The sequence below is a fragment of the Gopherus flavomarginatus genome, chromosome 8 (genome assembly GCF_025201925.1).
Source record: "Gopherus flavomarginatus isolate rGopFla2 chromosome 8, rGopFla2.mat.asm, whole genome shotgun sequence".
Classification (NCBI taxonomy): domain Eukaryota; kingdom Metazoa; phylum Chordata; order Testudines; family Testudinidae; genus Gopherus; species Gopherus flavomarginatus.
The window spans coordinates 20,667,672-20,695,038 of record NC_066624.1 but is presented as its reverse complement, the minus strand read 5'-3'; the positions used below and the strand labels follow the sequence as shown (position 1 = coordinate 20,695,038).

Sequence of the window (27,367 nt, the reverse complement as noted above, 5' to 3'; positions counted from 1 at the left end):
CCCATAGGGAATTATAAAAAAAAATTATGTTAATCCAATCATGAAGGAACAATATGAAGTAACTTTCTTTCTGACCAACTACACAGCTTGAATAATGAGCAGTGAACACCAAATGAATCCTTCAAACAACACACAATCTAAAATATGTTTTCATAAAGTGTAAGTTAAGCAATTGTAAATATTGAACAAGTTTATTAAAAATGTTGCAGATTGCATGTGGTCATTCTGAGCCAAAGAAAGGACTAACTTCCTCAACTAAATTGTTCGCTAATAGTTCCTATAAAATCTCAGGTTTTATGTCTCAGCAGAAAATGTTTTTCCCCAATTCTCCCCCCACCTTCAGTGTTCTGCACTTTATTTTCTGTGTACTACACCTTTAAATGCCCAAGAACTCTGTATGTGTATAGAGATAGCAGTCATTTTGATGTCAGGATTACTATAGCATGTGCAGAGGTGACACACCAACACAATGCTCTCACAGGCAGACTTTACTTTTGTTCTTTTTTGTTGATATCCTTAATCTAAAAATAATTGTAGACAGAAAGTATATATTTAGCCTTCTGTGCAGAAACATAACAAGAAGCGGCTGTTTCAGGAGGTTTAGAGCAGTGTTGGGGAAGAGGTTTAAATTTTTGTGTGTGTGTACCCGGGGTAGCAATGGATTTATTTTCCTCTCTTTTCTTCCCTCCTCACATTTGTGTTTGCTCCCCTTCCATTCTGTATTGTCTCTTACCCTCAAGGGACCTGGCGCATTAACTGTAATTATAAAGCAGGCAGTAAACATCAGATTCACTGATAAGTATTCCTGGCCACGACTGTAATATAGTCCAATTAATGGCTTGGAATTTAGGAGTCTCATCATTTAATTAACTATCAGAATTCAGTGAGCAGTGATAGTGATACAACACAATTCACAGGACTTGGAATTTCTGTTTTGTCAGTTAACATGAAATAGGGAAGAGAAATCAACTTACTGGATAGCTAGTATGAATTTCAAGATGACAGACTCTTAATACATAAATTTAAGAATAATATTTTAGAAATAATACCACAATGAATAGATAATTGACAACTTGATTTTTCTGTCCCACATGTAGGACTGGTTTCTGTTTCTCCTTCCTCAAGCTTTACACTGACTAACTTGGACTTCGGTGCACTTACTCCCAGTTTATACCAATGTAAGACCTGATCCTGCATTAGGTCTTCTAGCAGGGACCATGCAGTAATGTGGCTCCCATCTGTGATTTTTGTCAGGCAGGACCAAGCAATAACAGTTGCATTGCCACAGCACTCCCTGAGGATGCCTCACCTAATGGGATTGGAACCTACTACTCATGGGCTTCATGCAGAGTTCAACAGCCGATGTGACATACCCTCTTAATAGTGGGAGAGGTCACAGAACCTAATTCAGACTACTCTTCTTGAAGGAAAACATGACAAATGTGCCAAACTGTATATTTTATATTAGCTTGCAAACCACTCTAACTCCTATTGAAGTCAATAATAAACCTCCCACTGACTTCAGTGGGGGCAGGATTGGACCCTTATTTTGGGCCAAGATAGCAGCTATCAAGTTTATTTCATTGATATTAATATAATTATTTGTATTGTGGTAGCATTCAGAGTCCCAAATCAGGGAGTAAGGCTAGGTGCTGTAATAAATTCTGTTTAGTCTCTGTTCCAAAGAGCTTATAATTTTAACATGATGAGAGACAACAGGTGGATACAACAAACAGATAGAGAAGACAAGGTAGGAGCGAAAAGATCATAAGTATAACAAGGAGCAGCACAGGTTGAACCGATTCTAAACCCCCAAAACACAAACACATTAAGGGTATGCAAAAGCTTTGACTTTTGGGACTCAGGTTCAGACTGTCAAGTATCAGCGGGGTAGTCGTGTTACTCTGGATCTGTAAAAAGCAATAAAGAGTCCTTTGGCACCTTATAGACTAACAGAAGTATTGGAGCATAAGCTTTCGTGGGTGAATACCCACTTCTTCAGACGCATTTGAGATGTTTATGGTTACATATTTAAACTTCCTGAGGTCAGACTCCCTTCTCCTTTGAGCCTCCTATATAATTCTTTCCTGCAGTAGTCTTCAGTTCCCCACACTCATGCCTCCTGTTATGGGATACAGCCTTTCAGCTGGGTTCCTGGGCTGCTGTTCATCTTAAAATTTAAAAGCACACAATCCCAGAGCACTTTAAACTCCAAGTAAATCCATCTGGCAGAGAGGCCTTGTCAGTAACCTAGTCCCAGATTTGGACCTTAGCGTCCAAAATATGGGGGTTAGCATGAAAAACCTCCAAGCTTAGTTACCAGCTTGCACCTGGTACTGCTGCCACCACCCAAAAAATTAGAGTGTTTTGGGGCACTCTGGTCCCCACAAAAACCTTCCCTGGGGACCCCAAGACCCAAATCCCTTGAGTTTCACAACAAAGGGAAATAACTCTGTTCCCTTCCCCCCTCCAGGTGCTCCTGGAGAGATACACAGAAGCAACCTCCGTGAATCTAAGCAGAGGGAGTCCACCCTCTCTAATTCCAGTCCTGGAACAAAAAGCACTTCCCTCTTCACCCAGAGGGAATGCAAAGTCAGGCTAGTAAATCTAACACACACAGATTTCCCTCTTACTTCTTCCTCCCACCAATTTCCTGGTGAGTACAGACTCAATTTCCCTGAAGTTCCTCACTAAAGAAAAACTCCAACAGGTCTTAAAAGAAAGCTTTATATAAAAAAGAAAGAAAAATACATACAAATGGTCTCTCTGTATTAAGGTGACAAATAAAGGGTCAATTGCTTAAAAGAAATATTGAATAAACAGCCTTATTCAAAAAGAATACAATTCAAAGCACTCCAGCAACTATAGACATGTAAATACAAAACAAACCATTTTGTACTCACAACTTGGAAACAGAAGATTAGAAAGCAGGAAATAGAAAAATCCTTCTCTAGCTGAGAGAGATTCAGGCAGAAGACAAAGAACCCAGACACAAACTTCCCTCCACCCAGAGTTGAAAAAAATCCTGTTTCCTGATTGGTCCTCTGGTCAGGTGCTTCAGGTTACTTTTTTTTCAGGTGAAAGACATTAACCCTTAGCTATCTGTTTATGACAGGCCTGTACTCCATTTCCCATCACTAAAAATTTGCTGCACATAATCTAAACTTCAAGTTTAGGCCACATTTTCAGCAGCCTCTGACTGTGCTCACAAAAAATGCATTTATGAGTGTGACATGTAAACATTTTGAAAGCATCCACAGATGCACATACAATTTTATAACTGCAAATACCTTTACATGTACTTTGGGAGTATGAAAGATGAAGCCTGGTTTGAGGCCCTCTGAATTTCAACCCTAGAAATTGTTTCTATAGGTGCACTTTTATGGTGGTTCAGCCTTTCATGGAGTCCTATCTTGTCTTCTCTCCATTGTATATATGTTTAAGCATTACAAAAAAATCATACAAGAAGTTCTCATTGAATGCTACTATGCTCTGCAAACTGCAGTATTACTACATACCTAGTTCTTCATTAAATGGATTGACAAGATAATTAAGACATACCAAGGCTTTGCTTTTTTTTTTTTTAATTCCTATTTTCCTAACAGGCATGTGCCTAGAGTTACTGATATGCATCCCTTAATAATTACAGAATCAAGCTTCTCAACTCCAATGAAGGATCTGTGTTTATGCCTCTACAGTTAAGGCTCTGCCATTATTTCCATTATAAACCCTTCCCTTGAAGAGTTCACAACTTCTATGTTGAAAAAGTATCCTGTCTGAAATTTTGCACATAAGATGGGCACCTGGCATTTTTTTTCTCAAGTAAATCTGTCAAACTCTAGTTATTTATAATATAATTATTACCTTCTGTGGATGCTTATTTTGGGGGCAGATCAGTCCAGAATTCATCCCCTATTTTTTCCTATCCTCCTCAAAGATATCATTGACCCAATTAGTTCAGATAAGGAAGGCTGCACTGTAATATTTAGCTTAGCCAGCATTCAATGACTGTTTAGTTCAGAACAATACCTGTATGGAGCATTAGGAAGTCCAGGATACATTTAGCTAGTATGGGAACTGGGGAGGAATACACACATAGTCAAAGTATTTTCCTTCAAAGGTTAGTACTCATAACAAGTAAGGCTAGTTAACTAATCAGAAAGGAAATTAAAAAAGCTCCCTGCCTGTGATTAGATCCATTCCCCTGACCCTGGGGATAGAACACTACCTGACCAAAGACATTCTCCTATGCCTGCCTATCTCCCAAGCAGCTATTTTTATTAGCCCCCTGAACAACTGGAGGACAGCAGAGCTGAAGTTTGCCCAGACAGACCAGGTAATAGCCTTACACAGCCCCAGCTGGCATGCCCCCCCTCCCCTCCATCAAGTAGGCTTGTTCTTACAACAAATTTTCTTTTTAGCGCAGAGGGATGTGGGGGTAGAGTTTACTCAATGTCAACTAGTCTCCCAACATCATTAAGGACTATTACATCAATATGCAAAACCACTTCCTTTGACGTTAAATATGTATTTCTATCCTTGGAGTTGGCAAAACCCTTCAACAACAACTTTGGCTATTAAACGGATAGGGGCCGTTGCAAACCCTTTAACCTGCTCGGACAACCCTTACACGGGCTGAACAAAAATGGGTTAAGCAGCGGGTTTCCCCCTTTGCAATAGTTAAAGGCACCCCCCCCCCCGCAACATCTGCTGAGCTGAACGCTCAATCCTTTTACAAATCACCCTGGCGATCCCGCTGGAGCAGCCCCCCGCAAGGCGTGGAGCCCAGCCAGGCGCCTGCCCACCCAGGGATCCCCACGAAGGCGTTTCGCCGCAGGGGGGCTCGAGTCGGCAGGTGGGTGCTCAGCCCGGCTGCGCGCCTTGGGGGAGGATAGTGGGGGGCTAAGCTGGGCCGCGATCGCGGGGCCAGGGCAGAGGCCCCTGTATTTAACTTGCCGGGGGGCAGGGAGGGCCCTGCTGAGCCTTGAGCGACGCGGCTGCGGAGCGCCAGGGACACGCCGACGTGGAAGAAGGGGGCTCAGGGGAGTAGGGTCACCGGGGTACCCCAGCAGGGCGCAGCGGCCCATCGCGCTAGGCGCTGCCCGGCGGGGAAAGGAAAAGGGCAGCAGGGGACACGGGACGGGAACTAAGAGCCCGGACCGCTCGCGCCGAGGGAGGAGCCCTCTGCCCGCCGTCTCCCGCGTGCTCCGCGCAGGAAGCGGGCGTGGCGGGAAACTGGGCTTTATGCTCCCGGCCGCTGGACCCCGCCTGAGTGGGGAGTGGCAGGGCCGGGAGCCAATGGGCGCGGACGGGGCGGGCCGGGCCCGGCCGGGAGCGAGGGCGCCGGGCTGCGCGCGGGCGGCTGGTGGCGGCGCGCGCCCCGCTGCATGGAGACCATGCCCTGCCACAACCGGCCGTTGGGCGCGGCGGGCGGCCCCCGGCAGCAGGAGGACCAGCCGGCGGCCGGGGCGGGGGGCGGCTGTGGTAGCACCCGGCTGATCCGCTTCGCGGAGCCCGGCCCCGCCAGCAGCCCCAGCCCGGACAGCGGCAGCAATGGGGTCCCGCCCCAGGAGCCCGGGCCGCAGCCGCTGCCGATCGGAGCCCAGCTCAAGCTGCTGCCCATGAACGACCAGATCCGCGAGCTGCAGACCATCATCAGGGACAAGTGAGAGCAGGGCCCGGCCGGGGCGGTGGGGGAGCGGGGACCGCCGTGGGGAGAAGGGAATCGGGCTGGGGAGAGAGGCGAGGAGGGATTGGCCTGGGGGGCGGGCAGGCAGGAGGCAGGGAGCGTCCCGGCTGGGGGCAGGAGGGATCGGTTTGAGGAGGCCCAGGCTGCAAGTGGGGGATCAAGAGGGATAGGCTGTGGGGGCAGGCAGGAGGTGGGATTGGGCTGGGGGGGCAGGCAGAAGACGGGGGACAGATGGAGGGAGCAGGAGGTGGGATTGGGCTGGGGGGGCAGGCAGGAGGTGGGATTGGGCTGGGGGGGGCAGGCAGAAGACGGGGGACAGATGGAGGGAGCAGGAGGTGGGATTGGGCTGGGGGGGCAGGCAGAAGACGGGGGTCAGATGGAGGGAGCAGGAGGGATTGGGCTGGGGGGCAGGCAGAAGACGGGGGACAGATGGAGGGAGCAGGAGGTGGGATTGGGCTGGGGGGGTCAGATGGAGGGAGCAGGAGGTGGGATTGGGCTGGGGGGGCAGGCAGAAGACGAGGGATCAGATGGGGGCAGGAGGTGGGATTAGGTGGGGGCAGGCAGAAGACGGGGGTCAGATGGGGGAGCAGGAAGGATTGGGCTGGGGGGGCAGGCAGGAGGTGGGATTAGGTGGGCAGGCAGAAAACGGGGGTCAGGTGGGGGAGCAGGAGGGATTGAGGGGGCAGGCAGGAGGCTGTGGGGTATGCGTGGGCAGCAATAGTATGGAGAGGGAATCAGGCAAGGCTTAAAGTGTCCTAAGTGACAGGACTTGGCTTAGCAAAGTAGGGCTGTGAGTAGGGCCAGTTCTTGGTAACAACTAGGGTGCATCCGGCAGCACTGTAGCTGGTCACACAAGGGACACCACTGTTCAGGCTTCCTGCTTTTTTTGAGACCTAGATGCTGCTCAGTCTTTGTGGGCATTTCAAGGAGCGAGTAAGTGTCTTGGGTTTTATTTTGCTTCTGGGTCTTAGACTCTTTGTCTGCAGTGCCCCTTTGCTACATGAGGAGCAGCATGTCAGAATGTGCTGCTGAAGCACTCTGGGTCTGTCTCCAGCCAGCCCTGGGGTAAAACTTACAGCACTAAGTCTAAGAGCGTGGGTCAGCTGACTCGGCCTCATGGCACTCAGGCTGTGGGACTAAACTGTGGTATAGATGTTGAGGCTCAAGTTAGAGCTGGGGCTCTGAGAGTCTCACTCTGCATGAGGTCTTAGAGGCTGGGCTCCAGCTCAAGCCCCAGTGCCTACACTGCAATTTTATAGCACCCCCCAGCCAGGTCCCCACAAGCCCAGGCCAGCTGCGGCCATGCCATGTCTTTTATCACAGTCTAGACATAACCTAAGGATACGTCTACAGCCTAGAGTTCAAACTCAGGCTGAAGCCTAAACTCCCCCTTGTGTCTAAACACAAATTGCCTAAAGCCAGGGCTTGGACTCAGGGTCCCAGGACCCTATGGGAGTGGAAGGTCCAAGCCTTAGTCCAGCTGGGACTCAGGGTTCAAGCCCTCTCACTTTGCAGCATAGACCCAGCCTCACTGGACTCATGCTCTGGGAGGCTGCCAAAAGCATCTCACAATTCCATGGGCTTGACTTTGTGTCCTCTGGACAGTCAAGTTTGCTGGACAATCATGTTTTTCCAGACTGAACCACAAACAAAGGGCTAGAGTGGGAGGAGGCTAAGTCCAGGGTATGAGTAGTTACATAATGCAGTGTAGATGCTGGAACCCCAGGCTGGGACCTCGGGTTCAATGATTCCTAACCTGGGGTTACAAATGAGTGTAGATGCTTAAACCCTAGATTAACAAACCCAGGGTTTGCTAACAAGTTTTACTAACCCTAAGGGTTGGTGCGGTCACATGGGGTTACACTGGTGACAAATTTGAATTGTCTTGTCTTGGTATCTCCATTGCTGCTCTGTAGCATTAGAAATGTTTTCCTACCCTCTCAGAGGAAACAAACAGCATTATAAATGTATTTAAACAAACTGTCCGTGTCCTGACATATGAAGAAATTAGATTCCAACATTGGGTGGGGATATGTGCTTTGAGACCACTCTGGGTCCTGGCTGATGGATGTTATGGAATCCAATCTCTGAATATGTCTATTGAATTTGGCATCAGATTCCGATCTCACATGCAGACTGTTTCATAGGAGAATGATCACAGAATAGTCACTAAGCCTTAGCGTTGGTAGGAGGCCTCGACATCATCTTCCCTAGACATGTTAGTGCTTATACAAATACTGTAGTATTCTGCAGTAATGGTCCAAAGCCTTGGGTCAAGTGGCCAGATGTTGCAGCTGTTTCAGGTAATTTGTGAGCATGGATTACCTCAAGAGCCTTGAGCTGGGCATGAGAGGCTGTGAATTGGACAGTTTCCAGTTCACCTAGAGCCTGTTCTCTCTGTAACTGTAAATAATTAATCCCAGAAATGCAGAATTCTTGTTGTGAACTCTGTTTCAATACCATTTATGATAAATAAATTAATCCCGTGACTTTAAAGCTTCCTGTAATATCTTTGCACTCCTTAGTTTGAGTCTTTTGCCACCCACGCTTAGGCCTTGGCAGGTTCAGAGCCCTTTGTCGCCTTTGAGACAAGAGAACGTAAGACTTTGTGTAAAAAGCTGCCACTTCCTTTCTCTAGAGCAGTGCTTCTCACCCTTTTTGATACCAGGGACCAGCTTGCTGCCTTCCTAAACTGCGTAAGGGACCACTGGTTGAGAAACACTGCTTTACAGAACATCAAGGTGTGACATGGAAATGGTTGTGAAACTCAACCGCTCTTTGGATTTTTTTATATTGTGCACAGAATGAAAAGTCTGTGTGGAGCCATAAATAGAAGCTGGGGAAGGTATGGGGCACCAGCATGTGCCCTGTTGCATTTGTTGGAAATTGGTCACATGAGATACACCCACACTGTCTATTTTAGTTGCAAGCCAACTGTCTTGATTCTGATGCAGTCTCTTATGTCCAGGCTTGTTTAAATTTTGTGCATGACAAAGACAGAAACTAGTCAAAAACAATGTAAGTGTCCTTTCACCCGCTTCATCTGTCTTGTTCCTGGTCTCCCCACTCGTAGGACACGTCTTGATCCAACCAGGTTTTCTCTGATTTGGAGTCAGACAACACTACTCCTTAAGTAACAGATATATTGCAAGATTCTGCTAATTTCTACACAGAACAGAGTCCCTTTTCTTCTCCAGGTCTCCCATCTCAGAACAAGAGTCCGGGGCTGAGAACAGAAACATGTTCGTAGTAGTGCAGGGCATGACCAATAAGTCACTAGTTTGGCCAAAGAAGTGATTTTAAAGTAGATCAACTGCCAGATCATTCCTGTTAATATTTTGATTGAGACTAGAAGTTACCCCTCACACATCTAGTAAACATGAAATCATGACTAACTGCCCAGTTTTTATAGTTCTAGTCTCTCGTCATTTTCCTTCTTTCTTTTTTAATAGTACCCTAAAAGCAGGCGCAGGAAGGAATCCTCACAGGTAGAAAGACCTAGCGTTTGTAAAAAAGAAAAACAACCTCTTTATACTTTTAGTTAAAACATTGCAAAAGTTGAAAGAGGCTTACACTTTCCTTAATTCAGAGTAAGTTATTCTTCTTGTCTTACTTCTAAGACTTGTGCTGTAGCTTTCATAGTGTCTGCCTCCTTGCTGTGTTATGACTTTGCTTCCTGCTTTTGGATGTACATGCTAAAATGCACAGTATGTAATGAGGAGCTATTAACCTACAGAGAATAGAAAGCAGTACTACATTGGTCCTGTGCTTCGGAGCAGGAAGAACCATTGCTCACTGGCTATGATGTCAGATTTATTGTAGACGCATCCATTGGTGCCACTGTGTTATTGGATAGGTCAGTAGTTCCATTACAATCCCCACTTCTCTGGCATGTAGCAGATTGTTTTTCAAATTCCTGCTGCTTTGAACCCCCACATTCATTCCTTTGCTCAAGGAGAGCCTCCCTTTTTGTAAGCGTGGCTTATTTAAAAAAAATCAAGTTTTTAAGACACTAAATCAGTGTGAGGTATATGTTGCAGCCTCACCTGTTAAACAAGTATTGAAATAATGCACATAAGAATACCAAGAAGAGTCTAAAGCAGCACGTGACTTGGAGTTCCAGTTAGGTTCTGCTACTGACTTGCAATGACTGAAACATGTTCTGTGGCTGAACAGGAGAAGGGAACCACACAGATATGACTAACATTTCCCAGTAGCTAATAGATGTAAACTTACCAGAGCAAGAAAGGGGAATAGAGAAAGTCCTTGAGTGCTGGATTTCCCAGAAAGCAATTGTGAAAGAGGAGAAGAACGGAATGAGGCTGCCTCTGGAACAATTTTAAGGGAGCGAGCTGCCTTTGATTGTTTTCTCAGGGTTTTAAAAGTTAGTGAGCAGCAGCATGAAGCAGACACTCTTGCCAGTTTCCTGGCTGTTATTCAGACAGGGTTGGGCAGCAGTGAAATTGTCAACATTTGTGAGAGTCTCTTTGTTGCTGACTAGGAAGCAGACTATTGCAGCAGTTGCCACCGGGCACTGCCAGTGACCCTCCCTGGTCTTTTGTATCTGCCTTTGGTTGGGCCATTGACAGTAGCTGTTGTGTAAAATTTTCAAGCAATGGTTCAAATCATCCATATCTGTACAATACTTCACCTCTCCAGGACACTGTATGCATTAAGTAACCTTATCTTCTGTAGTTTAAATTATTTTGAATTAGGGTTTTTCTGTATCTTGTTTCTCTGTGTGCTGAAGAGTAATCGTATCACAGGCACAGAATGCACAGAGCTGCTGCAGTGTCGCTGTACAGGGTGTGGAGGTTCCATAGAGAGCGACTTTGCACATCAGAAACACTTCCTGGCAGCTATCTCCACTGCAGAGCAGAAAGGGGCTGTGAGAGTGGGCTGTGGAGAGAGGGAGGATTAAGTTCTGCCTCCCCAACCCATGGTGGTGGTGTGTCCACTCAAAACTTGTTGGTGAGAAGGGTTTCACCTGTAAAGAGTTTTGAGGCTAGTAAAAGAAAACTGTAATTTTTGGAATGTAGGGAAATATCCCACTTACTGAACCCAGGTGGGTATCTTTCTTGCTGCAAGTAAAAAAGTGTTCAGCTTTTCCAAGTGTATTCAATAGGTCTTTGGGTTTGGCAAGCCTACAAGCCACTGGCTGATTCTTCCTTTGAGGAGATTTACATATTAGATTCATTGCAAGGCTATGGTATTTTGTTTAGAAGAGGTGGAGACTCATAAATATGGATCACTAAAACATCTGCTGAAATGATGACAAGTCTCAGAGCTGCTCTTGATCCTGAACATGACATGATGACAAGGCAGCAGAGCCGTAACTGACACTCCGAGCTTTTCACTAAACATTTACTAGAAAAAACATTACTGTGTAAGGGGGGGGGGGGGGACCCACTGAGGCTGTTCAAAAAGGCAAGTAGGCTTCCAATGTAACATGGGCTTTCACCTCTCATTTTGTTACACTTTCACTGGGGGGAAAAATTGCAGCATTTTTCTTGCCACATTCCATCTGAGAAAGACAGCTGCATTTCAGTGGTGGAGAAAGATTCCAGGGTGCAATAGTCTTTCATCCAGGAAGATTCTAAAATGTCCCCTGCTAAACCACATAGGGGAGAAGGAACAGTTAGGCACAGGGTGACTAGAACTTGCCGTGATGAACTTTTCTGGGAATAGCATAATTCATCTTGTCTGGTCTTTTTAAGCAGTTGTAGTGCTGGAAATCCTCTCTTAAGAATGGATGCAGCAGGGATGGGTGTGGAGCTTTACAGCCACGACTAGTTCCCTGCTTCCAAGAGCTTGGTCTACTTGATATGGATATCGTAATGAGACATTAATAGACAGTGCTGGGAAGGAAGAAAAAATTGGCTCACTTACAAGGTATCCAGATCATGTCTGGTTTCAGCGCTCTCTCTAGGTAGAAAGTAGTATAAAAAGGAACAGAGCACCACAATTGCAAGTGTTAGAGGGGAAGTGTGTTTTCTTAGTGCACCAGAAGATGGATGATCGAGGCACTGAGACAGTGTGAAAAAGCCACAAAGTGAGGAGGGGCAGGATGAGAGAGGAGTGGCCAATATATAGGGCTGTGAGAGGCAATTTGTGGCTCTTATTCAGGAGCAGAGGAGGGTAGTCTTTTAGGGTATGTCTACACTATGAAATTAGGTTGATTTTAGAGAAGTCGATTTTTAGAAATCGATTTTATACAGTCGATTGTGGATGTCCACACTAAGCGCATTAAGTTGGTGCAGTGTGTCCTCACTACTGTGACTGGCATTGACTTACGGAGTGGTGCACTGTGGGTAGCTATCCCACAGTTCCCGCAGTCTCTGCTGCCCATTGGAATTCTGGGTTAAACTCCCAATGCCTGATGGGACAAAAACATTGTCGCGGGTGGTTTTGGGTATGTGTTGCCAGTCGCCCCTCCCTCCGTGAAAGCAATGGCAGACAATCATTTCGAGCCTTTTTTCCTGGGTTACCCATGCAGACGCCATACCATGGTAAGCACAGAGGCCGCTCAGCTCACCGTCACTGCTGCTGTTGTGGGAAAGTACTGTGGGGGCTGCTGTGATCCAAGTAGCCAATGCAGTCATTGACGTTCTGTTATCAAGGATAGTGACTCTGGGAAAGGTGTGGGCCTTTTTAGATTTTAGGTGCATCATATTAATGTTCTTTGTCGCTGGTGAAGAAGTCTTGCAGCCATACATTCCAGTCCGGTCAGCGCTGTAAAACCCCATAGCACTTCTGTGGTTGACACATGTAACAACTCCAGGGCTCTTCCTCTTTTGCCTTGGCCGAGGTACCTTACCCTACCCGGACCTCCAAGCATTTGACACAGAAGCACCTGCAACAGCTGGCATTGCTACACAGCAGCAGCTCCTTGCCTTCGCAACAGACGGTGCAGTAGGACTGCTAACCTTCGTCATTCACCGCTTCCGCTGCAACTCTGCTCTCCTGCTTCTCAGCGACAAGCTTGGGGGATCTGTTTTGGTCCTTCTGGGTGCTGCTGGCAGCAAACGGTGCAGTAGGATTGCAGACCGTCATCATCCACCGCTTCCGCTGTAACTCTGCTCTCCTGCTCCCCAGCAACGAGTTCGAGGGATCTGTTCATGAAGTCTGGACAGTAGTAACGAGCAGTTCAACTATAGGCTGAGCAAGTGCAGAATGGTGGTAGAATGTGCCTTTGGATGTTTAAAAGCGCGCTGGCGCTGGGTGCGGGAGGAGAGAAGGACAAGGCCACATTGATTATTGTAGCCACACTAAAAATCAAACTGTTTGAATGACAGCCTTCAGTTGGTTGGGCCATCCTCTGGAGTGGAGTGGCTGGGTGCCCAGAGCCTCCCCCCCCGTGTTCTTGGGCATCTAGGTGACGAGGCTATGGAACATGGGGAGGAGGGGAGGCAGTTATCCAGTGGATGCAGTGGGGGTTTGTGCTTTTGTTGGCTTTCCTGCAGCTCCAACAGACACTTCATCATGTCCGTTTGCTCCCCCATTAGCCTCAGCATCGCATCCTGCCTCCGCTCTTTGCGCTCACTTAATTCTTTCCTGGCCACTTCCACTGAATGCCTCCATGCATTAAGCCTTGCCCTATCAGTGTCGGAGGACTGCATGAGCTTGGAAAACATGTCATCATGAGTGCATTTTTTTTCACCTTCTAATCTGTGACAACCTCAGGGATGGAGATGATGGGGAGCGTAGAAACATTCTACGCTCTACAATTCTGGGGGGATTGCATGCTCCCCTGTGCTGCTGAGTTTGCCACACTGACCAAACAGGAAATGAAATTTAAAAGTTCCCGGGGCTGTTCCTGTGGACCTGGCTAGTGCATCAGAATTCAAAGTGCTGTCCAGAGCAATCATAATGGAGCACTCTGAGATAGCTCCCGGTGGCCAATATCGTCGATTTGCATCCACACTACCCCATATTTGACTCAGCAAAGTCGATTTTAACGCTGTTCCCCTTGCCGGGGAGTACAGAAGTCGATTTTGAGAGCCCTTTAGATCGACGAAACGGGGTTGGTCGTGTGGACGCATTCATTTTTAATTCGACCTAACCCTATAGTGTAGACCAGGCCTTACTCTGACATAGGTTAGTTCCATATTAGCCTACTGGATCCTGAGGACAGTTGGGGCTAGTGCAGAAGAGGGGCTCTGTATTCATTCCATGGTGGGAGATGCATGGGGAAGTGGGAGCTCATGCAAATAATTCTCTCTCTCCTCTCTCCAGGAATCAGGGAAGTTAATGGAATCCAGCAGTTGCAATAACTATCAGGCATCTGCTGCAAAATATGGTGCGGAAAATCAGGCAAAATATCAGACACTTTAAAAAAGCTCTCACCATTGTGGGCTGGGTGGCACTCCATGGGTTTCCCCTTCTTGGACACAGAGTTTTGTAAGTATCCTAGGAGTCATGCCATGCTGTGGCGCTCTGGTCAGCGGCATGTGACAAAGTACAGGATGGCCAAGATTTGGGCCCATTTGGCAAGTGACTGTTCTTGGATAAACCTTGTGTCTGCAAGATGAAGTCTTAATATATGTATTTTATCACCACAAATAGCTGGTGGGTATTTCTCTCCTTTCTGTTCTGTTTAGGTTCTTCTGCCATCACCAGGACGTTGTCCTGGCATTGTTGTCAGTACAGCCCCTGAAGCCTACAGATGTTAAATTAATTGGCATTATTCTTAGTCCTTCTATTGCCTCATACTGGATAAGAAAGCTTGTTAGTCCACTGAATCGTCATTACTGACTTAGTCCACTTCTCTCTCTAGAGCTGTCCACGTTCCTTTTGCTTTCTTTATGTAGCTGTCCTTAATGTTAACAGGAGCTGGCCACGTGTACAGGAGACTGGGGGATACGATAGGTTCCATCCCACTTCCTAATCTCTACATCCAAGATGTTTTCACAAACATGCTCAGTTTTGCAACCTTTCCAGTTTAGTTAGAGGTGGTTGCCCACAGTTTAAGTCTAATGGATGTGAATTTTGAATCCTCTAATGGAGTGCATACTTGTACATTTAAACATTGGTTATGTGGGAGCACACTGCTGTAGTCTCTTATTTATAGCTCGGTGCTGGTGAGACTATAAAAATCATCTCACAAAAGTTCATTCATTCATAGCAGGGATAGATTAGATTTAGTGATCTCGAGGCTAAAACTTGTAGTATTGCAATTTACAGTAAAATCAAGTCTAGTGAACCCAAGATCTCTGGTTTCCATAGAAGCAACTTCATTAGTTTAGATCAGTAGTGTGTCTGTATTGTTTAAAATCCAGACCTAACACTAGGCAGGATTTAATGTAGGTATTTAAAGGTTATTGTGGCTTTTGTATGTGATCATTTTATTGTATTCTACTTAGGCTTTTTATTCCCTGCAGTGTTTAGAGTGAATAATATAGAACTGAAGACAGTAAAGCAGCAGGGTATATACTCCTGACTGCTGTACAAAGCTGGATGATTCAGCAGTGCATAACACATCAGTGAGATGACTTCACTGCTGGGGGGGGGGGGAGGAGGGGGCAGTGGAGGGTGGCATCCCCTGCCTGTTCCACTTCTAGCAGAGCAGACATTTAAAATACACTCGGTGCCTTCATTTAGTTTTCACAGCAAGCGGAACATGGCTGTATTGCTTCAGTATATTTTCTCTTCTTTGTGATATTGTTGCTTTAATACAAAACAGAATTAAAAAAAATAATCTTCCATAAATAATGCTTCCATGACATTTCACTGAAATATTATGTGAATTGAACCTTCCCCTGCATATCAATAGGGGTCTAAAAAGGACAGATGCTTAAAAACAAACCTACCCACCCTATTTGAAAACTGCTTACTGTTATTAGGTAACAGCCAAGTTATCTAACAGAGATTAAAGGCAAGAGTTCTTCAGTTTGTTTGAATATACACACTGATGTCATATAGTACTTTTGCCCAGTAGTCAGGAAAAGAAATAGAGGAACTGCCATTCTGAATCAGACCAACGGTCCATCTAGTCCAGTATCCTGTCAGTGATAGTTACTAGTGCCAGATGCTTCAGCAGAAAGTGCAAGACACTTTGCAGTAGGTATTTATGGGATAACCTCCCACCAAGGAAGGTTTCCTCTGAAACCCCTCTCCCCCATTAGTTAGAGGTTGCTTTAGGCTTTAAAGCTAGAGAGCTATACCCCTTCAGAAACTCTTATGTTTTAAGCTTGTAACAATGATGGATAGTCTTGTCGTCCAGATAAATGACTAATCTATTTCAAATCCTGCTAAGCTTTTGACCAGAATAATATCCTGTGACAAGCAGGATATTATTCTTTACAACTTCCTTGAATATTCCTTGTTCTTTTATTAGGAATGTGGGAATGATAGTTCCCAATCTACCTTTTTGTACCATTCTTAGTTTTATATACCTTCATCATGGTACTATAGGAAAAGATTGGGACTATTTACCTTACTTTATTCCAATTACAAATTTTTCAATGCCTCTAATTATTCTCATCACCCATCTCTGAACTCCTGAGTCTGCTATCTTTTTTGACATCGGGTGACCAGGCCTGAACACAGTTTTCCAGGTGAGGATGTACCACTGATCTGCCATATTTTCAGTATTATTCTCTATTCTTATGCAGTCAAACACTGCTTGCTTAGTGAGACCCAGGTCTCCTCCCAAGTCAATATAATTAATTTAATAAGTGCATCATTTTGATATAACATAGCACGGTAGCAGGGGGGCTCCGGTGGCGCTTTAAAGGGTCTCGGGCTCTGGCTGCTGTGTGGAGCCCCGGGCCCTTTAAGTCACTGCTGGAGCCCTGCTGCCGCTACCCCGGAGCTGTGGCAGTGAGACTGGGCTGGTGATTTAAAGGGCCCGGGCTCCCCACAGTGGCCAGAGCACGGAGCTTTTTAAATCACCGCCTGAGTGCTGCTGCTGCTACCCCGCTATATGCTATACCTACATGATATATTGATGGCTTGTTTGGGTTTTTTTAGGGCTGTTAGACAGTTGGATTCTTAGTTCAGCGCTGGAGGGCTCAGTACTGCTCCCATTTGGTGGCAATTCTTCTGACTATTGACTTGATTGGAAGCAGGATATCAGGCACAATGTTTGTAAATTCAAGCAGTGAACATATGATAGTTTGGGTGGCCTCCTAGGATGGAGTGGAAGCAAGATCAGATTTTCCCATGGAAAGCTTACAGAACAATATTAAGTTTTCATATTCTAATTGCTTTGGGCAAAGCACTGCAAAATGTTAGCCTGTAGTGAGAGGCAAGCCTGGCTGTAGCTTTACGTTCCATGAATATTAGTTACCCACTATCAAGAGATTCCAATTAGTTTTATCCAGTATAAATTAGTTATGCGGAGAACTCCTGCTATGCACAATGTACTATCCTTGAATTATTTATCAATGTTATCGAAATAAAAGTTATTCCACGGTTTAATTTAGCACTTTTGTTACCTTTTTCAGGACAGCCAGTAGAGGGGACTTTGTATTTTCTGCTGATCGTCTGGTAGGTGGAGAATTTCTGCTTCTTGTTGCTGTGCTTGTGTTAAACAGGACTTTCATGCTAGAGCAGTCATCGTGTGGGAGTGATGCACTCCTATACAAAGTGAATGCTGTTTGACAGTAACTTTCTTAATGTCTTGTAATAAGATGCCTTTCATGCCAAAGGATTTCACAAATACCTTCCGCCACCTGAGGAACGCAGCAGCTGTTTTAACAGCACACACTACTATGTTAGGACACAAGTGAAAAGCATGTAGGTAATTGAGAGTGCTGGGGAAACATAGGTAAGCAAGAAGTGCCTGCTCCAATTTCCCTTTGAATAACACCCATACTCTTGTTAAAAGTGCCATGGGATCTTTAATGGCCTGAACATGGGGTCCTGGTCCATGACTACATGATATTACAAATAGATAATAGTAATAATAATCCAAGAGCCTATACCTCCACCAGTACATATTAACAGGTCAAAGTAACACTACTGGGGAGCCCAGGGTTTTTACTTCAATCTGCTAACATGTTAAAGCTATGATACATGCATACAAATTGGATAATCGCATTCAGTAAATCATCATCTTTCCAATGGTATCTTACATAAGCCATCTTGCATAAAGTACATCTTATTTATGCCATATTCATGTCATAACCATATTTCTGTGAAGAATGTGGGGTGTCACAGTCTTCAACAAACGTCATTTGTTTTAAGCACACATTTGTGACAGTTAAAGCAGATAAAGGACAATCATGGAAGATACACGCAGGATATGAAAGACTTATTTCTAGGTCAGCTCCATTTCACTGTTCCTATTTGTCAGGGTTCCCAAAATCTTATTATAGGCAGAGTCAAGATCCCAAAATCTTATTATATGCAGAGTCAAGATTTGCAAACAATAAAGATATTAAAGCCCAGATGTCCAATGCTAATACATTCAAACACTGTTCAACCGAAAGAAAGCCAGACATAAGCCATACTGAACATTAACAGAGCTTGGTTCTCTCGGTCTACAAGAGCTTCTACCATACTGACCTCCTTCTGAAAGCACTTTATTTTTCACCCTGGAGAGGGTTCCCATCATGCCCTACTCTCAAAGGGGTATTCCTCCCAGTGAATTGGCTATCAAATCACTTCAAAAAATAGGTCAGAAATATGTTGCTAAAGTTTTGATAGAAGAGAAATAATGGCTATCGCAAGACGGGCAGGAGAAAACCTTAACCCTAACTTACCCCTGTTACAGTTCCCCAGTGTGAAAGTTCTCACCCTGGGCCCTCTGATATTTTCCTAGAGGTGTTGTGCCAGTGTCGGGGATGTACAGACTACTCCCTCACTGCTGCAGGCTGCAACTTTCCAGTCACTGAGGCAAACTCAGGCTCATGCTGCAAGAGACCAGTGTTGCTTAATTAGCACATTTACAGATCAAGAGCTGCTGCTCACAGGATTGCCTCTACCTGCTGATCATGCAACAGGCTTGACAGTTGTTAGAGAGAGAGAGAGCTGGAAAGAAATGGAGAACCCATGCCTAGGATTGTGGGATGTCTTGCTTTGTGTATTTTATTGTTTGATTTGTACTTTGGTAGCGCCTAGAGCTTCAGACGTATTGGAGCTCCATTGTGCTAGGTGCTGTACAAACCTAATAAAAATCCAGTCACTGCCCAAATGACAAAATGTAACGGATGAAGTAAACAGAGTGGTGGGATTGGATGTAAGCACAGTTTGGCTTTTTGCCCGCCTGGCACTGGCTGCTAGCAGTCTCCTGGAGGGTCACAGCAGAGGTGAGTCATAGGGAGAGATTTGAAGGCCGATAAATTTTGCAGTACAAATTTTTTTCATGCAGCTTATTCCATACGTGATAGACAGCAGGAGGGTGTGTGCAAAGGTACTACGGGGAGAAGGGGACTAATAGGTGGAAAGGCTGGCAGAGGGAAAGTGGCTGTCACTGATGTGTTAATGCATCTGTGAAGAGTGTGTCAGGCAGCTGAATCATGATGGTGAGGACAAATCTGGTGTTTGTAGAGGAGAAGGGGAAGCTAGTGGAGGCACATGGTTAAAATAATGGTCTAAGAAGATGATCTGAGCATTATAAAGACTTGGATAAGAGCTTTGATGGTGAAATATCAAAACATTTCCTTCAAGCTGTCAGAATTAGAATGTGCCAGTAAAGAGCAAGAAAGAAAACTTCACATTAAAAAAGGGGAAAAGTTGGCGGTGACAGCTTCCTGTTAGCTGGAACTACCAGACTAGAGATGGACACATTCGGCCAAATTCACAGGGGATGCCAATGGAGCTGCAGGACTCTGTTGGACCCACTTCCTGATATGCAGTTTGGTGTAATTTATATGCCATGGAGAAAAATGAAAGTATCCATCTTTCCTGACATTTACTTACAGCATCTTGCTGATTGTTTTTCTTGTCTTTTGGCCCCTGGATGTGTGAATTACACCAAGTCTGACCCACTCACTCACTGACTTAACCTTCCATCACCTCTGAATGTGGCCCATTAGAAAACTTTTCTCTAAATGGACATTCTTGTGTTAAGGTTGGTTTGAGCATTGGCCTGCTAAACCCAGGGTTGTGAGTTCAATCCTTGAGGGGGCCATTTAGGTAACGGAGGTAAAATCTGTCTGGGGATTGGTCCTGCTTTGAGCAGGGGGTTGGACTAGATGACCTCCTGAGGTGCCTTCTAACCGTAATATTCTATAATTCTGTGAGTGTTATCAAACTTGTCATGCCACTAACGGTACTGAAATTCAGAATCAAAAGGCCTTTGGCACTGACTGCAACTGAAGAAGTTCCTTAGACAGACAGCCTATGGAAACTGGGTTGAGAGGGAAGGATGGAAAAGATTCCTCTGGTGGGTTTTGCCCTGTTCCTGGAATGAGAACAGCGGAGATGAACCTTAACTTATCCATTGCCCGGAGAAATATGTGCACTCAGTCCTGAGAGAGATTGCCTCACTTATATTATTATACAGTGACTTTTGCTTAATGGGTTTTCACTTTTGCTTGGCTGTGGGTTTTTTTGAGCATTCTGGGCTTTGAATCGCTGGCTCACGATACTTTCTAAATCTTTAATACCTGGAGCTCCTTTCATGGGAAATCATCCCTGCGTCAGATTAATACATTTTAAATAACCTTGCCTGGGGTACAGCTACAAAGCTGTCATTGGGGGAGGACTAGGGGTTTTCAGGTCACCTGAAGCTGTGGAACTTACTGGCTCTGCCTCCTGTAGAGCGCTCCCTGCTAAAACTGGGCCATGTTTGTGAATGTGCGATCTCTTTGCAGAACATCCCATAATAATGACAACTGACAGGTGTCAAAAGGAGGGGTGATGAGATTTCTCTATTGACTGACTTGCCTTGGGGAACTTGGCTTTGTGTTTACTGTGCTGTGGTTCAGGCTGTTCTGGGCAGCCCACTGCAGCTCCTGAATGGAGATCGGGATGTGAAAATAAACTGGCAAGGGGACATGTTCACTGCATGTTGGTAACACTACTAGAATACGGCACCTTACCTTGATGGGTAAGAAACCTCTCTAAGCTGGTGCTTTCCTTTGGTTCTACAGATCAGACTTGTGGTTGAAGAGGGATTAAATCAGCTACCATATACAGAATGCACAGTGACCACTCCAACAGGTAACTGGGCGTTTACTCCCCAGCTGGTAGGGTCGGCAGTAAAAGCTTCATACTACATGTAAGTAGAACTTAGAATCCTTGTGAGGCTGACTCAGCTGAACATTCAGGTCAGAGTGCAAAATTAAGGCCCCTCTTCCTGATATTTAAAAAACCCAAACCTTACTGGCTAATGCACTTCAGCAAAACACAGAAGCTATTTAGTAAGAGTTTAAATCAATCTTGCAAAATGATCATGAAAATGTACCAGTCCAGGTGCCAGATGTGCTCACTTGCCCTTACTGTGATGATGAAAATAAAACTAATGATGTTTTACTTACCCATTAAGGAGAGTTCGGGGGATTTAGGCAGATTCAAGAGGCCTTGCAAAATTCTCTGTACCTTGTTGCCTACAACCATGGATCAGTTGGCAGTGATGACAAAGGAGCAGGAAGTTAGTTTCTACATCAGCAGGGAAGCATCTGTGTGTTAACACTAGAGAGAACCCAGATGACTCATTTTGGCTTGTTCCTGTTGAAGCCAAATATGAGGTTACAGACAAGACAGGTTAAACAGGAAACAGTGTAGCATTAGCTAGAATTTGGAAAAGGGGCTCTGAAAGTAATACAGATTAACACAGTCTTAGTGGTTTAACAGCAGTTTTGCCTTTCTCCTCTGGAACACTCGCTTCAAATCCAGTCCATGTCAATCAACAACTGACACCACTTGAAAGCTGTTTAAGTGGCCTCTGTGAAATGAGTTCACTGTGTTCCAATATGCAGCTGGTAGCTCCTTTGCAGAAGAACGCCCCAGGATTTCTGACTGGGCCATTGTCATGGTTATAGAGCAAACTGTGCTGTAGACCTCTTGAATGTTCCCATTAGGTGACAGGCCTGGCTTCCTACAGCTCATTCTGGATGGCACCACATGGACTGACCAGGTCTCTGTGTTCCCAACTGTGTTAATCTGACAGACCCAACAGCATTGGCACCTATATCACTTTAGCTCTCGAACCCTCTTACTAGTTAAAGCAACTAAAGAGCAGCTTTTCCAAAACAAAGCATTAAGTATTCTTACACCCAAAAGACCGGAGCACCCAGAGCAAAGAGTTAATGCAACAGAGCCCTATACACATTTCCCCATACCTGTGCTGTAATCTTGCCTTGCCAGCATTTGTGAGTAACCCTCATCTCTGGCAGGGAGAAGCAGACTGTCATGCTTGCAGCTTGCCTCCTCTGTATCTGTCCTTCCTTGCCAGAGTGGCAGCTGTTGCTGACACTCCCTGGGCAACCTCTGGCCACTCACTTCTGCGTGCCTGAGGCTAGCGTTTTTGTTTAGCATCCCCTTTTATCCTAGGCTAAGCCTTGAGAAGAGTAAACCTTGCTTACCCACTTCCTGGCTTCATCCAGGCTAGTTCCCAATAAACAGCTTTCCCAGTGTTTCCTCCAGGACATTATTTCAGTTTTCGTTTGCTTCCCTCTTAACAGCTTCTTTTGATTTATCTCCTGGCAGTCAGGCTGGGTAACATCTCACAGAGAACCACAGGGGCTTTTTATATTTATAAAAAATAGTACACATAATTCCCTCATTCTCCACAGGTGTAGACTGAACTCGGCACCAGCCTTGGTATTAAGACTGAAGCACAGCGTTTGGGCAGGGGACGCTTGCCCTGCTGTCCAAGCTGTTCTTTGAATAAGTAAAGGACTTTAGCTTCCAGGGCTGTCAGCTGACCCCATCACACTCATAGTATTTTCCCGTTATTCCTTGCACAAATCAAATAACTCTGGTAGTTTTATATTTCTGGTATCCGTCCACAGCACTGGCATGTATCCATTGGCTTCTTTGGAAGTTACCATGCAGCTTTGTTTTGTATGGCATCCTTCATAAGAAGAGTGCCCAGATTACGAGTTGTTATACTAAAATCCTACAGCAGGGAAGGCTCTTTTCTAAACCGCATGTTACCAGCCCTTTGCCAACTTACGGTTTTGTTCCCCTGCCCTTCGCTTTTTTAGGCCTATAGTATTTGGCACACTGTCATACTGCTGGTCCATGCAGAGTTTGGCACACATCCGTAGCTCCTCTTTATACAGTATGTACTTAGAGAGAGATTAGTTCCATTCATGGGAGTATCATTTAAGATTATAACCTAAAGGGGCACCAAATGGGTTAAAAAGGAACAATGACTTCCACTGACCATCAGGTCTGTCTTTCCTCCCACAGGGTACAAGTATGAAGGAGTGAAATTTGAGAAGGGAAACTGTGGAGTCAGCATCATGAGAAGTGGTAGGCCCTGGTTTCTTAACGTTTCTGTGTTTAAAGCTCTTCTTTAAATCTCTTTACCACCTTGCTTTTAAGAACAGCAACAACCCCTTTTCCTCTGATGAACAAAATTCACTGAAGTCCTCCAACTGCCATTCTTCTCTCTTCATAAGTGTCCTGTTCCAACCAAGCTTACACCCACCACTGTCAAGTAATGTGTTTTATTAATCCCTTAGGAAATCGAACAGTTGCTGGGGATTTCCTGTGGCTGCTAGAGAAGGGGTGCTAGGTCAAATGGAGCAAGGCCTCCCTTCCTCTCCTGCCTCTAGAAACCCCCATTGTCGTTGACATTAATTCCCCCCCCCCCAATTCTCCAAATAAACTGCAGCTACTGGTAGAAATTGTGCACATCCTGGGGAACGCTAGTGGGTTTTTTTTATCTAGCTTTATTAGCAGCTTGATAGCAACAGCTCTTAAAGATCTAACAGCAAGAGGCTAAAATCCACTTGATGCAATGTTTTATGTCCCCTCTGTAGCATCATGATGTTGCATCAGTATCTGGAGAGTTGCAGATGAGCTTCCTTCTCAGTGCTTAAAGGGGTTTTTCATACTGAGTAGGAATGATCAAAATGTTTGTAGGAAATTTTGCTCTATTTTAGATTTAGATTTGGTATATCCGGGAAAACCAGCCTTGTGTTGGTGCTTGGGTCCAATGAGTGATACTGATCAGGCTAACTTCATTGTCTAAGCAGAGTGAAAATTTCCAGTTAATAATCTAATGTGATTTTAGTCATTTGGTTTAATAATCTCCTTACCATAGTTAAATATTGAATATCCCTTCAGTAGTAGGAGCTTGTTGTGCTTTCTTCCTTGATGTGTAACAGGGTTTTTGTTGTTGTTGCTGAACTGAAGGAGAGGCAATGGAACAAGGCTTACGGGATTGCTGCAGATCCATCCGAATAGGAAAAATCCTGATACAGAGCGACGAAGAGACTCAGAGAGCCAAAGTGTACTATGCCAAGTTTCCACCAGACATTTACAGGAGAAAAGTTCTTCTCATGTACCCAATACTGAGTGAGTATCTTAGAGCGGTCTTAGGTGGCATTAAATATTGTTTGACTGATGGGTGTTCTGTGTAAAATTCCCTGAATTTCAGTGGCTCCTAGTAGGATTTTAGCTTGCCTTGGGCAATACGGCAGGGAATTTATCAAGTTCTGCTAGACTAAGCCTTAGTCAAACTGCATTAGTTGTTCAGGCATTACCTTTAAAATGCACATGTTGAGGCCATAGCTCTAATGAGGTAAAAATAAATGTGGTGCAAATTACTTGAGTATGACCCACTGTGTATGTGGGGTGGGGGAGAACTGGGCTTTGCTGTAAATTGCTTTTTTCATATATACATTTTAGTATGTAAGTGTAGAAAAGTTTTAGAACTAAACACTTTAAAATTTCAATTTAATTAAATACTAGTTAATGCTCATTTTACATTTAAAAATTAATAATTCTATTTAACAGTTTATATTATTTCAAAATTAAACTAATTAATGCCACCAAAGAGCCTCAGAAGCTGGTAGAGCTTACGTCAGGCTGAAGCAAATTCTCTAATACTTAATTCAGCTCCTTCACACGGAGCTCAATTGCCATTTTCTGTTTCAACTGTGATTTCTTGCCTTAGGGACTGATCCTGAGCCAATTGATGTCAATAGACTTTGGATCAGGCTCTTAATACAGCATTTTAATGCATAGATGCAATAGTGTCATCAAGGGACTAAGCTTCCGTGGGTAACAGAGTGAGTGGTCTGTACTGCAGTAGAAAAGGGACATATTCTTTCTATTTACTTACACGCCAGTATTGGTGGCACACTAATCCCCTCTGAATGTGAATCCTCCTTCTTCTAGTTCCAAATGATTTGTGAAGTTTTTCTGATAAGGACAGTCTTGTTTTTCCCCTCCTCCTAGGCACCGGCAATACTGTCATTGAAGCTGTAAAAGTTCTTATAGAACATGGCGTTCAACCAAGTGTCATTATCCTACTAAGCCTATTCTCCACACCTCATGGTAAGTTGAAGGAATAGGTGGGGAGGAGGTTATTCATGCAACACCGAACTGTACACAGTGCTTAGATTTTTAAAGAGTTCCAGTGAGCTGACTTAATGTAGTCTTATTTGGGGACTGAAGTGCGAGAAAAAGAATGGATAAAATGTAAACAAAACAAAAGGTGGTCCTGATAGTTTATAAAATGTGATGCGAAAGGCATTGGTTCAATTTGATGTTGTTTTCTTCTCCCCTCTGTTCAAGATCATGTCATATGACTCAGTAGCGATCCCTTGTGAATAACAATGGCATTGACTGGTTAAGAAAGGAATTCAGTCCCATTTTATTCTGCTGAGATCTGGGGCTTTGAGAATGACTTTTGGTTTCTGTTTAGTAGGGTGGGAGAATGGAGAAATTCTAATGCCTGTCAGGGCTACTCATGAAATTCAAACAGACATAGCAGTAAAGGAAAGCAGACCTGCTCTCAGGACTGAGGGCAGAATTGCAGCTGTGAAAAATTCTTGGTAACAGGAATCACCTGGTAGCCAGTTACACAGAATGTGTCCCTGTCCTACAGAGCACTGCAAAGCTACCTTTTGTTTGTGAACTGTATTGGGGCTAGCTCTCATCCAGGGATAGCATAGCCATGTATTTCTTGCTGTTGACTTCTCAATCAGTTTTCAAAAATGAAAGCACCAATTCTGTAAATGGGGGGGAGGGATCTTTTGTGGTTTCCTGCTACTGTAGATTTAACACTAGTAGAAATTCTTGCCACTAGCATGCAGTAGACCTAGGTAATTCACAGTAGCCTGTAACTACTTTGTTCATCAGAGTAGGACTATACACAATCCTTGAAAGACTTTCTGATAGCCAGTCAGCTGCACAGCCAGGTGTAAATGCAAACAGTGGATCAAACAGCAGAGGTGAGGTACTGCTCAACTGCTTATAAAATCCTACAGGCGCAGGGCTGAACTACAAAGTGTAATTTCAACTATTTTCTTCTTTCCTCCTTAAAAGGTGCCAAATCTATCATCCAGGAGTTCCCAGAGATCACAATTTTAACTACAGAAGTTCATCCTGTTGCACCAACACACTTTGGACAGAAGTATTTTGGAACGGACTGAGACACTGAACACAAATTGGTTATGTCAGTATGTTGCTGTATGATATTACAATGGTGTTTTTTCTACGTTTTATTATTTGTAGCAGGGCTGGCTGCAGGCATATTTAAAATCTTTTTTGGCCAGAGGGGAAAAATATTTTACCTACATTCATTTTTGGTTACTTTCTGAAAATTGAATCAGATGCAATAATGAAGCACATTCAATTATTATAAACTAAAGGCCCTTTTATGTGCTTTTGGAAATTGCTACTCAGTGCTTTAACTTATTTATTCTTTCATAACTCTGTTCTGTAGCTATTTGCAATAGCAAAATAAAATGATCCTGCAAAGCATGCAATGTACATTTCATTTGATGTTGGTATAGTTTGCATTGTACTGGTGTAGTCATTACAGCTTAGTTTAATAATTCAAAAATCATGAAGGAACTTGGAACTCTGCATAGACATTAGCACCAGAGGTAGATTTCTGGCCCTTGGCTGGTGCTCACAGCCATGGGATTTCAACCCTTTTAAAGTCACTGTGTTCTCTATGGACTAATTCCACATAGTAAAACATATTGTAGGTGCCTCATTAAGCTCTGTAGTACTAAAAAAATAAAGAAACTTTCCACCATAACCCACTTGCCACTGTAGTGAAAATGCTCAAGTGGTTACTGCTCAAGATGGCAACAGTACAGTCTTCCAAAAAATCTCTACATAAGGCACAACTGCAAAGTATTTTATTAAAATCCCTATGTGTTAAGCTACATACATGTTGTAATTAGCCATTTTAAAGATAAGTAAACTGTCAGATGAAGTGATGCCTGGTTTCTAGCCTGTCTACTAGCCAGCATTCCTAGGAAAGGCATTTATATTGGTAGCTATCTTGCATTTTATGTCTAGTAATTAGGTCTAGATGCTTCTTAAACCCATGCTAAAACTCTGAAAGAGTTTAAATGTAGTTCTAGCTTTTTGGTAAATGTTTTACAGTAAATTATATAAGTCTCAGCTTCAAGTTCACAACAAAATAATAGGGTCTTGTCTTGCTGTAATTTTTTGGAATACCTAGCGCGAACAGTTTATTCTGGAAAGAGAAGCAAAAAAACGTTTTTTTTCCCCACATCAGTGATAGCAACTGGATTGCCTGCTTGTAAAACTTGTACCTCACCTTAACATGGTACTTAATATCCTTCAAAA

At 44.3% G+C, this 27,367-nt stretch overlaps 1 protein-coding gene across 2 annotated transcripts; it reads left to right on the top strand.

The window, feature by feature from the left end:
• The first annotated feature begins 5,337 nt into the window (after positions 1–5,337).
• UPRT (uracil phosphoribosyltransferase homolog) lies at positions 5,338–26,524 on the top strand. Of its 2 annotated transcripts, none has more exons than XM_050964702.1 (7): positions 5,338–5,665; positions 17,137–17,179; positions 20,731–20,800; positions 22,997–23,059; positions 23,948–24,109; positions 24,995–25,093; positions 26,087–26,524. In XM_050964702.1, the coding sequence occupies exons 1-7, from the start codon at positions 5,388–5,390 to the stop codon at positions 26,191–26,193; spliced, it is 822 nt and encodes a 273-aa protein (XP_050820659.1). In that variant the 5' UTR covers positions 5,338–5,387; the 3' UTR covers positions 26,194–26,524. The 2 variants fall into 2 exon arrangements, with proteins under 2 accessions (XP_050820659.1, XP_050820660.1); XM_050964703.1 differs by lacking the exon at positions 5,338–5,665 and adding an exon at positions 11,568–14,089.
• Positions 26,525–27,367: the final 843 nt, after the last annotated feature.

Excerpts from the sequence above, each read along its gene's own strand:
- UPRT (XM_050964702.1), top strand. The coding sequence starts at position 5,388 with ATGGAGACCATGCCCTGCCACAACCGGCCGTTGGGCGCGGCGGGCGGC. Across the intron at positions 23,060-23,947 it reads AGTCAGCATCATGAGAAGTG|GAGAGGCAATGGAACAAGGC; the intron begins GTAGGCCCTGGT and ends GCTGAACTGAAG. Across the intron at positions 24,110-24,994 it reads TCTCATGTACCCAATACTGA|GCACCGGCAATACTGTCATT; the intron begins GTGAGTATCTTA and ends CCCTCCTCCTAG.